The sequence below is a fragment of the Mustela nigripes genome, chromosome 13, assembly GCF_022355385.1.
Source record: "Mustela nigripes isolate SB6536 chromosome 13, MUSNIG.SB6536, whole genome shotgun sequence".
NCBI classification, from domain to species: domain Eukaryota; kingdom Metazoa; phylum Chordata; class Mammalia; order Carnivora; family Mustelidae; genus Mustela; species Mustela nigripes.
Genome location: NC_081569.1, coordinates 48130815 through 48147391, shown reverse-complemented (window position 1 = coordinate 48147391; position 16577 = coordinate 48130815). Strand labels below are relative to the sequence as shown.

Genomic DNA, 16577 nt, shown 5'->3' with positions numbered 1-16577 from the left:
TGGAAGAAAACAACCTTCCCTCTCCTGCCAGCACCCCCACCTCTGCCTCGTGGTACATGTGAGCCACCACTCAGGGCAGGTGGTGGGCAGTCTTAACCTGGGGAACACTTAACCTGGGGTTACACCCTGAACTGTGGGCACTACGTTTCCCTGGGAGGCATCCTGAGTAGAACTAAAGCTTTTAATATGGATGGACCAGAGAAAACAGGCAACCAGCACTCTTTACCCTTCATGGTGTTGAGCAAGGGTCTCGCTGTCATAGGTCATGCAAGGCGTTCCCTGCCAGAGGTGCCACTTAAGGCAGAAAGGCCGATCTCTGGCCTAGGAAGAGGGCAGAGATCCACGAGCTAGCTCTGATGACAGCCCAAGGCTGGAAGCAGGCACACACATGGCTGGGGGCCAGAAGTCCACTGGGCGGAGGAAGGGTGAGCTGAGCAGTTCTGTGGGTGCTGGGGAGCCAGAGAGAAATGGGAGTGGTCCAGGGATGGGGAAGAAGGATTCGAGGGATTCTGCTGCCTTGAGGCTCCATAGGGATGGGGGAAGATGACTAGCCCTCATGTGATCTTCACGGCAGCTGGTCCAGCCCTGGCCTCCCCAGTCAGTAAGTGTTTGGACATCTGCTTCCTGGTTTTGGAGGGAGGTTTTGGAAGACGAGACTGGGGGTCTCTGGTCTTGTTCACTTCCATTCTCCTGGTTCCCAGCCTGCGCCTGTTGCCCTGCAGAACCCCATACCTTTCTGCTCTGGAGCGCTGCTGATGGTGAAAGGGTGCCACTCATAGCGTGCAATGCTGGGGACATTCAGGTACAAGTAGTCGCCTGGCCTGTAGTGGAAGAGAGGGGGCCTCTCAATGAGGAGATGGGTGACCTGGGGAGAGAAGAAGGTCAGGGTGATCCGTGTGAGCCCAGAGTTGCCAGCCCCCCTGCCCCGGCAAGAGGGCAAAAGCCGGGCCATCCTCCTCCACCACTACCCAAGCGGACCCGGACATGGGACCCTCTCGTGCCTATGAGTGGGGCTCACCCTGCACCCCTCTGCCAGGCTGGGGGCGGGCTGTGATCAGAAAGTGGGAGAGCTGAGATGTGTCTGAAGTGAGGCTCATGGCTTGATCCCACTTCTGAGGGTGTAAACACGGCTTTTAGTGGCCCCTTCTCTATAACCTCCTGACAGCTCTAGCCGTTTGCTAGGAACTTCTGTAGCATTTGGCTGGGATTCCAGCCACTCATGGGCATCTCCTCTGGGAGAATGACACCCTCCTGGACCACACCTTTGGCTCACTGAGCATTCACTGAAGCAGGGAAAGTATGATCTCTGGTCCTCATGGCCATTTTCAGACATGGAGGTCATTCTTTCTCCACTTTATAGATGGGAAGCTAAGGCTCAGAATGGCTAAGGAGCTTGCACAAGCCCATCAGCGAGGAAACTATGGGATGCAAATCTCATCACACTGTCTGAGGCCAGAGCCTTGATATAAAACCCCTCACTCTCCACGGCCATCTCACACTCAAGTGCCTGGAAGTGAGCCCATCTGGAGCTGCCTTCCCTTTCCCCACAAATGGCCCTGGCACTCAGACACCTGGGAGAGGTCCCGGGCTCCTTCCTCTCTCTCACCCCCGAATAAACCCAGTGACCTCTTGAGCTTTTCTGTGATAGGCTGCCCCACCCCCACCCCACAGCCCCCATTTAAGGTGAAGGCCCTCATGAGCTCTCATCTGCATATGTGCAATAACCTCCCAAAAGTCCTCACCAAGCCATCTCATCTCCCACAGAGTGACTGCAGAAATCTGGCTGGAATTAAGACCCAATCTAATATGACTGCCTGCCCCCTCCCTACTAGCCTGCTCAGGGGTTCCCTGTTGCCTGCAGGATGTGGATCCTCCTGGCCCATCAGGCCCCACCCACCTCTTCTTCCAGGCATCTTGGCTCCAGCTGTGCCAAATTACATTACTCACAGTCCCCAAGGACAGTATACCCACCCACAACCCGGTGCCTTTGCTGGTGCTGTTCCTTCTCTGGGAGTACCCTTCCATGTCTGTGCAGCAAACTCTTGCTCGTCTCTCAGAACCCCGATGTGGCAGAGCTGGTCTGGAGCAGTGTCCTGACTACCTGTCATTCCTCTGCCTCAGGTGTCACTCCTGAAGGCCAGACTGGATCCCAGACTTTGCTGGTCTCCTCTGCTGGGCAGGGGCTGTAGCTATGCTGGTCCCTATCTCCTTGTGAGTCTAACAGGGTATCCAGCTGCTGTGCCCTCCACCTGCAACTCCCCTTCGCACCTTAGAGGGAAGGAGATTGACTTCCACGATGCAAAAGGCTCCCATGTGGGATATTGCTAGCCCGATGATCTTCTCCAGGAAGAACAGGATGCCAGGGACCAGCAGCCACTTCCAGAAGTTGGGCCCATGCAAAATGAGCAGAATCCACATGGGGAAGTAAGACAGATGGGTCCAGTAGAACACCTGTGAGGGTGAGGAGGGAGGGGGTGGTAAGCTTCCAGAGCTTGAGACCTGGCTGGGGTGCAACAGCACCAGAGCTCAGAGCCAACCTCAAAGCCTGGGCAGACCCAGAGCCTTGGTCGAATACACCCTCTCCTGGAGACAGGGCTGTGTAGGAGGCTGGGGATGGGAAGCTTTGGGGTTTCTTTATTCTGGGGGCTTGGCCCAGGGATCTTAATATAAGAGCTCCTAGTACTCGCAGCAAACATCTGAAACATCTGCCTAGGGATAGCCTGGCCAGAGTGGAGTGCCCTCAAAGCGCTTATCAGCATCAATGTTCCCATGACATTGACCCATTTTCAGGGGGAAGAAAAGAAAGTAATTTCCTGGGTGTGGAGAAGAAAGAACAGAGCGCTGAGTTTGAACGCCTGCTATTATGGGCTGTGAGATTCCTTGTGTGAGGGTCAGACTCCTCATTGGCCAAATGAGGATGCGGAGTCCCACGTCAAAGGATTGCTGCTGGGGCTCTGTATGTGTCAATCTGATGTGAGCAGATTAGTCCAGGGGGCTCCAAACCAAATCTGTGACCTCCTGCATCTTGAGGACACTACCCAGAGGGGAATGAAAATGGAACTTACGTGTTGGGAGCATCTGTGTGCCCTGTGAATAGTAGGGGCTTCCCATATGTCATCTCATTTAATTCCTAAAATAACTTCATAGGTAGAGAACTCTAAGTCCACTTTATAGATGAGGAAGCTGAGCAAGCTTGTGCTCCTTCCTCTCCCTGAGCCTGGTCTAATCCAATTTGGGCAGGTTGGCAAAAAGGCAGAATCTTCCAGAGTCAAAAGTCTTCCACTTGGCAGACATATACTACAGCCCAGTGACAGACCCCAGAGCACATGCACATAATATGCAGACCAGCCTGGGCACTGCCTGGGCTCTGGAGTAAATGCGAGGGGACACGGCATGGAACAAAGAGGGGATCCAGCTGGGGAGAGCCAAGGGGAAGGGCTGGACACCTCAAAGTGGCCACTCCTCCGGATGCAGGAGCTGGAGCAGGCAAACATGAGGACCAGCAGCAGCAGCAGAGCCACACCAATCGGGGAGGCTGAGCCATAGACCCAGCCAATGCCAGGCCTGGTGGTGAGCAGCAGTTCCCAGAACCGGAAGGGGCTGTCCTCGGACTGAGCCTGAAGCGCTGGAGATGAGCACAAGACAACCTCTTCCCTCTCCACCTTTCTTTTTGGAGACCGCCCCCCCCCCCCATCAGACACCCACATGGGTAGAGACTTCCAGCCAGACCACTGGCTGGTACAGGACACCCCCTCCCCACCCACTGGGCCTGCAGGACACACAGGGGCTGAGCCCCATGTCCTGGGCTAGGGGCTGGAGAAAGGCCCACCCACGTCCTCTCCCCCAGCCCCAGGCCACTCACCGAAGTTCACAACGTGGGCCACAGTGTGCACCAGGGAGAGCACAACCACCACGTAGCCCATGAGCTGGTGGAACTGGATGTTTCGATCCAGTGGCAGGACCTGCGCCAGCCAGGTAGCCCGCAGCCACGTCAGGCACCGTCTCAGCATCAGCACCTGGACAGAGCAGCAGAGAGCCCCCGCCTGGCTCTCCCTCCGCCTCATTCTCCCTTCCCCAGCAGCCATCTCCCCATCTCCTTCTGAGCTGGCTGTGCCTCCTGAGCAGGCTGGGGGGTGGGGAAGGCCTTCACCATCTTCCCTGCCCCAAGCCTTTGCTGCTCCCCTAGGTCGGCAGCTGAGGTGTCCAAAGCACGGTCTCCGGAGTCAGGGCAGGGAGAGCAAATGTTACAGAATGGCTGCTGTTATTACTTTCACCTAAACACACGAGAAGCACAGAAGCTTTTGCTAACATTTAATACCCGCGTCGACACGGTGCCCTCATTTAGTCTGTGTATCAGACAGGCACGTGTTATGTCTCAAGGTGTCCTGGAGGAAGACCGGGTTCTCCAAAGGGGCTTGAGACCAGGGTTCCCTTCCTGCTCATTTGCTTTCGATATATGTGTGCCCAGATATAGGGACTTGCAGATGATGTTGTCTGGTTTTAACCAAATTAAACTGCCTCTCACAGGAAAGACAAGATTCCCTGCTTCTGGAGAAGGTACTGACTGAAAGCAGTGTTACTAATGCGAGTGGCCAAGCAGATGAGTCATGGGACTCCGACTCTTGGTATGTGGCCAGTTACAAAGATAAAAATAAAACCCACCTAAGATGCTGAAGAGTATCTGAACTAAAGATGTACATTCCTGATCGTTAAGATGACTCTTGCCTTATTGTGTTCTGTAAGTCTACTGGCTAATGATAATAGGGCATGCAGGTAATTATAAGTAAATGAGCAGATATTGGGTCAGTGGAAGGGTTTTTCGTTCTCTGTCTGCTGTCCACCTGCCCTGGGGCCACTTAGATTGTTGTGTACATCAAAAGGAGAGGGCCTAGCACCCTGACTGTACATGGTTAGTGCACAAAAATGCTGGCTGTGTTTTACAGGCGGTGTGACTATGGACAAGTCACTGCCCCTCTCTGGGTCCCAATGTCCAATGAATATTGATTGATCCAACTGACTTCTGAGGAGCCCTTCTGCCCTGGCACCAGGACTCCACGTGTGGGTCCCTTGGGCTATGAGGAACTTATATCAGCATCCCCCAGCAACCTCACCCCTTCACCCTGCTTCCCCGGGCATTGTCCCCCCGCAGTCCTACCGCGATAAAGCTGCAGTCGAAGTTGAGGCACTGGCCGCAGCCCTTGGCCACCATGACGCTGGGGCCGCGGGCCCGGTGCGCGCTGGCCGCCAGCGCGAAGAGCAGCACGTGGAGGACCGTGTAGGCTGTCAGGCAGAGCAGGTGGCTGCGGTGGTTGTGCCAGTAGGCTGAGGTCAGAAGGCGGGGACGCCGCCGGCGCGGCTGGGCGGCTGGGGGAGTCAGCCAGTGGGCGGCGCTGCGAGAGAGGGGCTCTGCTCAGAGGGACCAGCCCGGCGCTGGGCGGAGGGAGAATCCTCACAGGGTGTGGCGGGCAGCCCCCCAGCAGCAACCTAGAGACCCCACGCCCGCTGTAACCGACCAACTCTCTGGATCCTCCTGGCCAGCGGCCGGCTTCCCTTTATACCAGGACACAGAGAGGTCGAGCGACTTGCTCAGAGTCACACAGCAGGCAAAGCCGGGATGGAACTCCCATCTGCCTGATGCCACAATCACGTCTGCTTCTATTACTTCCCTTACCTACCAGCTGGGGGTGGTGGGGGGAGGCAATCGAAAAGAATGGAAAATTCTGAGATATGTTGTGGTAAATAACCCACAAGTAACCTAATACACAAAAAGAATGAACCATAAAAGTGGCACTCTTCGGAGCCTGGAACACCCCGGCTACTTTATTCTCCTCCGCAGCTCTTTCCTACTTAGCACTTCTCTAGTTGATGCATTTGTTTATTGGCATAAATTACGTAAATTACGTATAAATTAATAGTGCCTGCTTGACCAAGTTGAATAAATGTCTGCTAATTATAGGTGTGATCCTCGGTAAGTTACTTCAGGTGAGCTAACTAATTTCTTTTTGGAAATCAGTTCTGGTGCGGTCGCTAATTTCCTTTCCATTACTACAAAACGCACTGGCATATTTGTAAAAATGCCCAGCCCACTGCAGGGGCTTAATACTGTGAAGATTCTGAAAAGACACTGTAAATCGGAGACCCGATATGAGCCCCCAGCAGAACAGGCCTTTGTCCTCTATAAGAAACTGGGTGGGGCGGGACCGAGGGTCCCCTCTCTGCGCCCCTGGAATCTAGCCTCACCGCACCTGATGGTCAGGTTCTCCATGACCCCGGGGAAGCGCTGCAGCTCGTCCCGGAGCTCGTCGAAGGTGATGGCGCCGTTGCAGTCCTTGTCGGCGGACTCAAAGAGCGCCAGCGTCAGCTGGTCCAGCTTCTCGTCCGGCAGCGAGATGGCGCTCTCGCGCATGCATGACTGCAGCACGGTGCGCAGCTCGTCCACGTCGATGGACCCGCTGCCTGTGTCAAGTGGGGATCGAAGCCGAGTGGGAGCTTGCCCGGGACCCTACTCTCTACCTGCAGATTCCCCCTGCCTGCCCAACTATTGCATGGCGAGATGAGCTTTCCCTGTTCGCCCACCTCCAGTTTTCTCCCAACCAAGTCCCTTTCTGGGTGTAGATCAAGCAATCAAAGTACATAATGTCATCCTCAGTTCAGAAACCTTCCATGGCTCCCCACTGCCCAGGTCTGTGGAGAGAAACTCCTCCCCAAGCATGGAGAATCTTAGCTTCAGTGCATGCCTTTCTCCAGAATCTGCAGCCTCCTCTCTAAGTAGTGAGCTTAGCCTTTTTTTCTGTGTATTTTCCCACTCCGCATGAACAGCAGGGCCCATGATTAATGAGTTCTTGGCCCGATTTGGATGCACATACACATGAGGTGGCTTCATGTTTCTGCCCCTTACTGTGATGGTGGGCTATAAGTCCTTTGGGGTAGTGAACCTTACTTTGTTCATCTATAGAAGGGGGATAATATTCCTTCCCTCTCAGAACTGGTTCAAGGATAACAGGTCATTATAAAATACTTACTGTGGTATCTGGAAGAAGGTAGCTGCATATAATTGGAAAGTCTTATTGGTATTTTAATCATCATAAAGGCCCAAGCCAAAGTCTGTAATCACATGACAGTGCAGTCTCATGTATTGCTCTCCAGCACGCCTCCCGTACTTCAGGTTTCCTAGCCAAGAGCCACTATGCCGCAGGTCTCTAACTGCATCCAGAGTCCCTCCCCTGTGCCTTCACACCCTCTGGTCCATTCAACTTTATTCACTCCTTGGCTAGTTTCAAATCCAGGGTCCGCCTTCTTTATTACTCTCATACACACATTCCTCCTCCTCATCCCGCTGTCCTTCTATTCTAGTGACCTAAACATATCCCATTCCTGAGTGAATCTAGCCACCTATCCTTTCCCTTCCTGCACCAGGGCAGCTGATAGAACATTCTTGGAGAAAAGCACTCAAGAGAGCAGGAAGCTTTGATCCTCAGCCACAGCAAGGCCTTCAACTTGCCCAGAAACCTTATCCTGATTCTCTGATAAGGTCATTCTCCTACTGCCTACAGGATCACTTCTCTCCTCCATGTGCATCCAATCCCTGCCTGACTCTCAGAGAAAACAGAAGCCACTGGAAGGGAATGCTCTCTAGTTCCTGCCTTTCACCTGCCCTGTACTGCCTCTCCCCCCGCCCCCAACCAAAAGTCTGCAAGGAAAAGGTGAGTGTGTTGCTTCTCCCGTCAAAAATCAACCTCTCGGGAGTGAGCAAAGCTTGGTGGTCAGAAAGCAGTCAAGGAGGACTGTCCCATGGAGACTTGGTGTGGTCAACTCCCTATGTACGAGGGGAAGGGGGCCAATTTGGGGAATGGGTTCCAGGAATGAGGTCTGGCTAGACTGAGTCAGGTGGGACTGGGAGTTAAGAAACCCCATAGGCCAGAGGGCCATGCCCAGGAGTAGGCCTGCAGCTAGGTTTAACTTTTCAGGATGCATATCCAGCCCAGGGACTTCCCTGCTCAACACTCTTTAGTGGCTCCCCGTGGCTAATTGTACTGAGTGGGGGCTGAAGTCTGTTGTAGACAGTCACCCCTGCCTCAGCTCTCCTCTTTCTTTCCTGGATCCCTGGTTAATGCCTTTATCAGTCTCTACCATCCCAAGTGGTCTTTAGCTTAAGATAATTTACAGTTTGGAAAGATGAAAAAGTTCTGTGGGTGGATGGTGGTGGGTTGCCCAACAATATGAATGCACTGAACGTTGTTGCACTGACACTTAAAAAATGGTTAAAGCTTTATAAAATTGGTTAAAGTGGTAAATTTAATGTTAGGTATATTTTGCTACAGTAAAAATTATGTTAGAAAGCAATATAGTCTTACATGAACAAATGTGCATGTTGTTTAGCAAGAAAAGGCAGTCAGTAGAGCGTAATCCTATTAAAAATATGCGGGGGGGGGAGGTGTGTATAGAGAGATAGAGACAGAGAGATCAATTACAAGGCAGTACAGAAAAATGTTATGGGTGGTTTTTGCTTTCTTCTTTAAAGAAAAATCAGGCTTCTGGTGATCGAATTAAGGACATTTGTCTCCTGGGCCAGAGTGGCCCCTTCTTGCCACCTCTCCAAGAAGCGAGGCAGTGGTCAGCCGGAGAAAGGGGTTGAGGGTGGGAGGGGTAGGGGATGGACACACTGAGGGAGAGAACCATCAGCCTGGGCTGGAGAAAAGTCACTGAAGGGGGTGGATTCCCTTTGCTCCTCCCACTGAGACCATCCCCGCCCCTCCGGAGCCCTTACCGTCGACGTCGTACACCTGGAAGAGGAATTTGAGTTTGTCCATGGGGTTGCCGTGGATAAGCAGGGTCAGCGCCTCCAGCAGCTCCTGGAGGGTGATGGTGCCACTTCCATCCGAGTCAAACAGAGTGAAGAACCTCTCGGCAAAGAAGGACTGTGGCCAGAGAAGGGCGGGAGATGGGCACTGGGTGGCCGAGGGGGCCCGGCTTTGAAGTGCGGCGGGCTTTGCGCGCATGCGTTGTGGGGTGGTGGGCTTGAGGCGGGTCCCTGGTGCTTGCGCGTGGGGTGGGAACGGCCCGCTTGACCACACCAGGGGGCGGTGTCCACGGCCCCTCCCACTGGCCCAGAACAAGTTTAGACACCCGTGGAAGTACTGTTCAGATCCCAGCAGTGAGGAAGGGCTTGTGTCTGGGGCTCAAGCCCCCTGCTGGCCCCTCACGCTTGGTCATTTGTACAGGCTCTCTGTCCCCTAGTGCCTGTCACCCCCATCAGCCTTGCACTCCAGACCCCTCAACATGCAAAAAAGGGTCAGACCGAGGTCTCCCCCTGCAGGCTCCTCCAGGGTCCTGTCTCATCCCCCTTGGGGTGAACCAGGAGGGTTTAGAGGGTAGATGGCCCTTGAACACCTGGATGGTCCCTATACTTACTGCTTTAGGCTGCCTGAGCTTATACTTAAGGCTCGTTCTTAAGCTCCTATTCACTCACTCTATTCACGCATTCAGTTATTCACCCATTCATTCATGCATTCATTTAGCAATCATGTCCTGCACAGCCGCCACTTGCCAGGCCTGGTGTTAGACACCCAACACAGAAATTAAGACAGGCGGGCTCAGTGCCCCAGGTACACCCGGCGGGAGGCCTGCCTGGAAGCAGGGAGAGGGGCCTGCAGGGCTTCGTGTTTGACCTAAAGAAGCCATGAGGGCTCACAAGCAGGAAGTGGGGGCTGAAGTCTGTTGTAGACAGTCACCCCTGCCTCGGCTCTCCTCTTTCTTTCCTGGATCCCTGGTCAATGCCTTTATCAGTCTCTACCATCCCAAGTGGTCTTTAGCTTAAGATAATTTACAGCATCCTTGTAATGTATTGGGATGCCTGGGTGGCTCAGTCAGTTAAGCATCTGCCTTTGGCTGGGGTCATAATCCTGGGGTCCTGGGGAGTTTGCTCCCCCTCCCCTGTTTGTGCTCTCTCACTCAAATAAATAAATAAAATCTTAAAAAAAAAAAAAAAGAGTGTAATGTATTATTAGGCAGAATGTCTTTTTTTCCCCTCCCCATGTTTACTCCCCATGGCATTTAGAGTTCTTAGCAGTATCCCTGCTACCAGCAAGTGAGGGGCACACAGAGACATGCAGATGCTCATTGGCTCGCCCCTATCAAGGACATAGGCCACCACCAGATGCTAGCCCATGAAACGTGTGGGGAGAAGTTAACATTTGCAGGCTCACTCCCCCTGTATCTCTATGGATACAAACCCTGTTTGTGGGGTACGCAGGCTTCTCCAGAAATGGGCAGAGAACCTATGAAATGAGAGAGGTTTTGGGGAGGGGGTGGGAGTTTCATGGATACAAATCACTGAGAATCTTATTTCTTGGAAGGAGGCTTATGGACACCATAGCCTCAACTCTGCCCATGAGGCTGGTGGAAAACATGAGGCCAAAACTACTTCCTAAGATCTGGCGAGCTCCTGACACCCAAATTTATATGTTGTTTCAAAGCCCCCAGGAGGCACGGCTACCAGAGGGATGGGAGGGCATCAGGAGCAGAGACTAAAATGCTTGGAGCCTGCTTAGGGGTGAGGCTAGAAGCCCTGAGGATGCCCAGGGGGCAATCTTTCCCTCCTTGCGAGGTACTGTGTCCCTGAGAACCAGACTGCTCCTCTGCTATGAGCACAGGGTCCACTTCTGGAGTGGACACTTGCCTCTTTCACATTGAGGGCTGCTTTGAATTCTTGCAGATCGATTTCCCGGTCTTCCCCCGCAATGGTCTCAAACTGGTGCGTCACCCACTGAAGCCATTTGGTGTCCTCCTCGGTACTCATGGTGCTGGAAGAAGAGGAGACAGGTTTGTGGGTTTGGGGTGTCAAGGGCTTCTGGTGGTTCCAAGACGTGTGCCTGCTTCTATCTAGGTCCTTGGGCCTTCCATGGGTTGGACCCGCTTTGCCCAGGAGAAAGGAGCCTCCCCAAGACTGCTTCTTTACGTCTCTAAGTCCCTGTCTCTTTCTTCCATCTGGCATCAGCCAGCCTGGACTTGTGTCTCTTTATGTTCTGGAATGATAGGGTCCCAGTGAGATGGAGCCTAGGCTGTGGGCTTGAGGTCAGAGAGTGGCACACTCATGTTAACACATCATGTTAACATGACAATACTTCCTGCCTCACATTTACACAGCTCTTCACTGTTTTCCAAATACTTCCCACCCACTACTTCATTTGTTCTCTGTCACAGCTTGGTGAATCATGACGTTTTATAGGGAGGAAATAGATTTAGAGCAGATGAGTCTTTCAGAGAAATTTATTCAGCCAATGAGAGAGAGAGAAAGTTCAAATTGGCCAGTATGTTTCCATTATGCCCCATCCTCTGTTTGAACACTTCTAGTACAAGCATCACCAGGACTCAGACCTCAATGTCCAGAGCACATTGTATGATGCTCTAAGGGTATCAGCAAACTGACAGCCTCCCAGATGAGCTAAGTACACAATGACCTGAACAAAGGTTACTGGTAAATGAGGACACTTTCTGTGTTATCAGAACCCAACAAACCAAAAATGAAGCTGTGAGGATTTATAGCTTCTGTTGCCATAAACTTTTCTCTGAGAGAATGGCTTTGTCTGTATCCCGTGAGTTCAATGTAACCTTAAATGATTTAGCTACAATCGATCCTCATTATTTGCAGATTCCATATTCGTAAATTCACCTGTTTGTTGAAACTTATTAGTAGCCCCCAAACCGATACTTGCAGCATTTTCCCAGACATTGCAGGCATGAGCAAAGTCGTGATCAATTTCAGCTGCCTGATGTACACGTTCCCAGCTGAGGCTGAAACGGGATCCCTCTGCCTTCCTATTTCAGCTCTCATACTGAGAACGAGTGTCCTTTGCATGATCTAGTGAGTGCTGCAAGTTTTAAATTTTTGTGCTTTTTGTTGGTGATTTTCTTTTTCTTTTTTTTTTTTTCATTCTTAACAAAAGTTTTTTAAGGGTGGTTGACACACAATGTTACGTCAGTTTCAGGTGTATGTCTAGTTATGTTTTGCTTAAGATAAGTGTAGCTACTGTCTGTTACCAGGCAACACTGTTACGATATTATTGATTATAGTCCCTATGCTGTGCCAGTGACTTTGCTGTTTAAAATGGCCCCAAGAGTGATGTTGAGATGCTGGCTAGTGTTCCTAAACACAAAAAGGCTGTGATATGCCTTAAGGGGAAAAATACATGTATTAGGTAAACTCTATTCAGACATGAGTCCTAGCACTGTTGACCATGAGTTCTATGTTAACAAATCAACTATATTTTTAAAGGAGTCTTTTTAAAAAAGATTTTATTTATTTATTTGAAAGAGAGAGAGAGAGAGAGCATGAGAGGGGGAGGATCAGAGGGAGAAGCAGACCCCCTGCTGACCAGATAGCCAGCAGGCTGGATCCCAGGACTCTGGGATCATGACCTGAGCCAAAGGCAGATGCTTAACCAACTGAGCTCCCAGGTGCCCCTAAAGGAGTCTTTAAACAGAAGCACACATAAAACGAGATTTTATACTGATTGTTTGATTAAAAAAACCAAAGTTTTGTGCCCAAATGTTGGCAGGAATCTAACCCTGCATTTTCCCGAGGAACAATGGCCCAGAATTCCCTAATTCATTGTTTACAATGAATTTAGAGGACATAATTGCCATGAATAATGAGAATTAACTATCTCTACATAAAAATTAAAAATAAACAAGCTCACTTCCACTTAAGGAACCAGGAAAAAAACCAATATAGTATCCACATGCACAAATAGAAGGATAGACTATTAAATAGAAAATCTGAAATTCAGGAACTAGAAAACTAAAAATGATCAAAATAATGCATTTATTTTTTATTATGATGATGGTTTTAAAGATGTAGCCATATGTTAAAAACTCATCAAATTCTTCATGTTAAGTGTCCAGTTTATTGTTTATTAATAATGCTTCAGTGCAGTAAAAATGAAGTTGGGTCTTCAAAAAGTCTAAGTAGAAAAGCACAATTAAAGAAAACAAGTTGGGGGGGGGGGGGGCTTGGGTGGCTCAGTGGGTTAAAGCCTCTGCCTTTAGCTCAGGTCATGATCTCAGGGTCCTAGGATTGAGCCCTGCATCAGGCGCTCTGCTCAGTAGGGAGCCTGCTTCTCCCTCTCCCTCTGCCTGCCTCTCTGCCTACTTGTGATCTCTGTCTGTCAAATAAGTAAATAAAATCTTAAAAAAAAAAAAAAAGAAAACAAGTGGGAAAAATACAACATTAATATTGAGAAAGGCAATAAAAAGGGAGAGACTACAGACACATCAGTATCCAGTGTACTTGTTTGGTGAACTCAGGGAAATGAGTTGATTTCAAGAAGATATTACAATGCAAACGGACTAACATTCATTTCAGAAATAAGAAAGGCGGTGGAATGTCAGCCACTTATGACCGTGTCAGCCCCAGCTTGTTTTTATAGCTGAGTTCTACCCAATCTTCAAAGAATAAGTCCAATATCAAACTAGCTCTGATGGCAAAAAAAAAAAAAAAAAAAAAAAAAGTAATAATAATGGTAAGACTCCCAATTTATTTTACAAAGCTAGCATTCCTCAATCCTGACGTAGATAGCATACAAGTAAAGGAAAATTCTAGACATATGTAACTGGTAGAGATGCAACACTCAAACTAGAATATAACCAAGTTAAATCCTGGAATTTCCTTCGAAAAATAATAACCCACCTTTATCAGGAAGGACATTTTCCAGATACACAAGAATAATTCACTCTAAATATTATCTGCCAACCCCCGCTGCTGTCCAAACGCAGTAGTTGGAAGACTAGCGGTGCCCGAGTTATGACATCTGCCTGTCAGAGACAGGAAGAGCTTGCTACAGTGTCCACTTTGGCTCACCAACTTTGGGGTGAAGCCCCAGAATCTGCACATTTAACCAGAACCCTGGATGTTGGTGACCCATGCCGGCAGGTCCAGGCTCTCATCTGGAGGTTCAGCAGCCCCACTTACTTTACCCCTGGGGACCCACAGGAAGGCATTCCACAAAGTAGAGAGAACTCTGGGAAAGAGGCTGCGTGCAGGTGCTAACCCAGGGAGGGTGGGGATGGGCTATCTGGTGTGTGCTGGTGTGCACGTCCCTCTTCTTGGAAATGTTAGTGTTTCAGGCCTGCAGAAGGAGAAGAAATTCTAGGAAGCTGGTGGAGAAGAGGCTGGTACAGCTGGTGGGAAGAACGGAGGAAGGGGATGCAGGGGAAAAAGAAGGTAGCACCGAAGGAGAGAGACGTCCTCGAGGAGGAGCTAGGAATGTTCAGATTTCAGAGCTCTAGGGGAACAATGTGCTCAGCAGAGGCCAGAATTTTCCCGGGAGACCAGGAGTTTAGATCCAGGCTTGCTCTGCCCTACCTGATCACTGGCCTCACTGCCCTGTGGTGAGCTTATCTGTAGCATGCGACAAACATCATTCCAGCAAGGGCTGCTATGATGACCAAATGAGATGCTATTTGGGAAAGTGCAACTGACAAGCACTGTACAAATGCTACATATCATTACTCTGACTAGGCCAATTCCTCCTCTTACAGATGTGAAAACGGGTCCAGAGAGGTCTGGTGACATGCCCAAGATTGCACAGCTTGCTGGTAACCAGGCAAGAGCAGACCTGAGCAGGCTCAGGTCTCCTGACCTCTGTCCCAGACAGACAGTCATCCTCTGTAGCTCCCCCACTACAAAGAACCCTTGCCTTTCCCTTGTCACTGGCATGGAAAGCTAGAGAAAGAGTCACTCACCCTCTGCGGCTTTCAAAGTCTGGCTAGGCTGGGTCTTCTGGCCTGCTCACCCTTTCTCCTATCTTCTAGACCACAGGTCCCAAAGCGGCTATGGTCTGTACAGCAGCTTGTGGGGGAAGCCCACAGTTGACCTCTCCCCAGCTCCTCCTCTTCCTGACTCTTCTAAAGAGCTGCTCACACCCACTGCCCCTCAGGCATCCACATACTGGCCAGAGGCTGACTTGGTCCAGAGAAATCCCGACAAACAGCCTGGTGCAAGGGTGAGGCAAGCATTTCACTGGAAAGATGTTGGCAGTCTTCCATCTGGCTGGATAGCTTCCATTTTCCCTCCTTCAAGGAGACCAGCAGGTAGGAAATCTAGAAATGCACTGTGGAAAAAACCAAAATCACCATCAAGTCAGAGTAGGCTCTGCTCAGCCCTTAATGAGCCAAGTGCAATTCATCAATCCCAATAATGTAGATTACCAACAGAAAGGTTGAAGCACTTACCCTGAACCATGCGTTGTGCTAAGGACTTTACACGTAGTGTTCAATTAAATACAAAACACGGCCCTGTTTGGTATGGTTATTACTGTCACTACACCAAAGGGGAGAGTGGCACTCTGAAAGGTGAGTGACATGTCCAGATGGCTGGGCAGGCGTTCAGCTGTGTTGGACTGACTCTGGAGACTGTGCATTTAACTCACAGAAGCAAAGCTCAGTCCCAATGAATTGGGTAAAATACATCGGAACGGTCCTGGGAAGAGGTTCCCAGTTCAAGGGACCTGGGGAGGGAGGGAGGGAGGTCGGAGAATCCTACTGGCCAAAAATCTAAGAGAAATTATACAAATAGTTGGATAAGGTCACACTGTGACTAAAATTTGAAGTGCTTTTTACATTTTGTCCTGTCTGGCAAGACATGAGCAGATAACCTTGGATGTCTAGTGGGGATTTGGACCCTCAACAGGTGATTTAAGATGTCTCTTGCTACTTTCCAAAATGAGGGAAATGATAACTGTTTTGTTTTTATCTTAAAGCAGACAAGTTGGCAGAAGAAATTTCTCTGATCATGTGGCCGCTGGTGGGATGCTTTAAAGGGCTCCTTGAATGCAGTCCTGTCTGGACTCCAGTGTCATCAGGGGTCCACTTGATGCTGTTTTGTAGTCACTCATGCTCCTCTGCCCGCAGATTCAGCCAGTTCTTCCTGGGCTAGTCCCAAGGCCATGTATGATCTGCAGAACTGGGGTGATCTGGTGATCTCTGAAAATTCTCCATTCTGACTTGGCAAAAGACATCATTCCCTGGTCCAGATGATTTAAGACAGTGTCAAAGATAATGAAGAACTTCTGTGTCTCTCTTGGGGGTAACAATCCCAGAGCCTGTGCTGTGATGATAGCATTTGAGAAATTCAGCCCCATGATCTTGGTTTAGGGTTGACGTGTTTTCCTTAGAACCAGACTTGCAAGATCATAGAATTCCAGACCTGCAAGATCATAGAATTCAACCAACCTTTTTTTATAGCTTAAGTCTCTCCTTTGCCCTACCCCAACCAGACCTGGTGGTCTGTAGTCTTGACTTGCACACCTCCTGTCACGGGGTGCTCACTTGCTTGGGAAGCAGCAATTTGGGGGCTGCTTTGACCATCAGATAAGTGTTCCTCATACTAGAGGGAAGAGAGAAATAGAAACTTCCATTAAGTGGCTTCAGAAACTACATATAGGAAATGAAAAATTCTTCAGAAGAAATAAGCAAAGTGGTAAGTAGGAATCACACTTTCAAGTTGTGACTGGTTAAGGAAGAGGAGGAAGAAGAAGAGGTGAGGTAGAATTGCCTGTGCCCTATTGTAATAGTGATTA

General features: G+C 50.1%; 1 protein-coding gene across 4 annotated transcripts in view; it reads right to left on the bottom strand.

Moving 5' to 3' along the window:
- Positions 1-15487, bottom strand: part of NOX5 (NADPH oxidase 5) — a 32410-nt gene extending 16923 nt beyond the window's left edge. Inside the window, exons 1-10 of one of the 4 annotated variants that reach the window (XM_059372365.1) lie at positions 15232-15487; positions 14949-15110; positions 10679-10802; positions 8768-8918; positions 6246-6456; positions 5156-5390; positions 3863-4016; positions 3447-3625; positions 2269-2451; positions 733-865 (exon numbers count right to left, since the gene is read on the bottom strand). In XM_059372365.1, coding sequence (XP_059228348.1) covers positions 733-865; positions 2269-2451; positions 3447-3625; positions 3863-4016; positions 5156-5390; positions 6246-6456; positions 8768-8918; positions 10679-10798 — 1366 coding nt within the window. In that variant the 5' untranslated portion in view covers positions 10799-10802; positions 14949-15110; positions 15232-15487. The other 3 variants (XM_059372364.1, XM_059372366.1, XM_059372367.1) reach the window with 3 other exon arrangements.
- Between the last annotated feature and the right edge of the window lie 1090 nt (positions 15488-16577).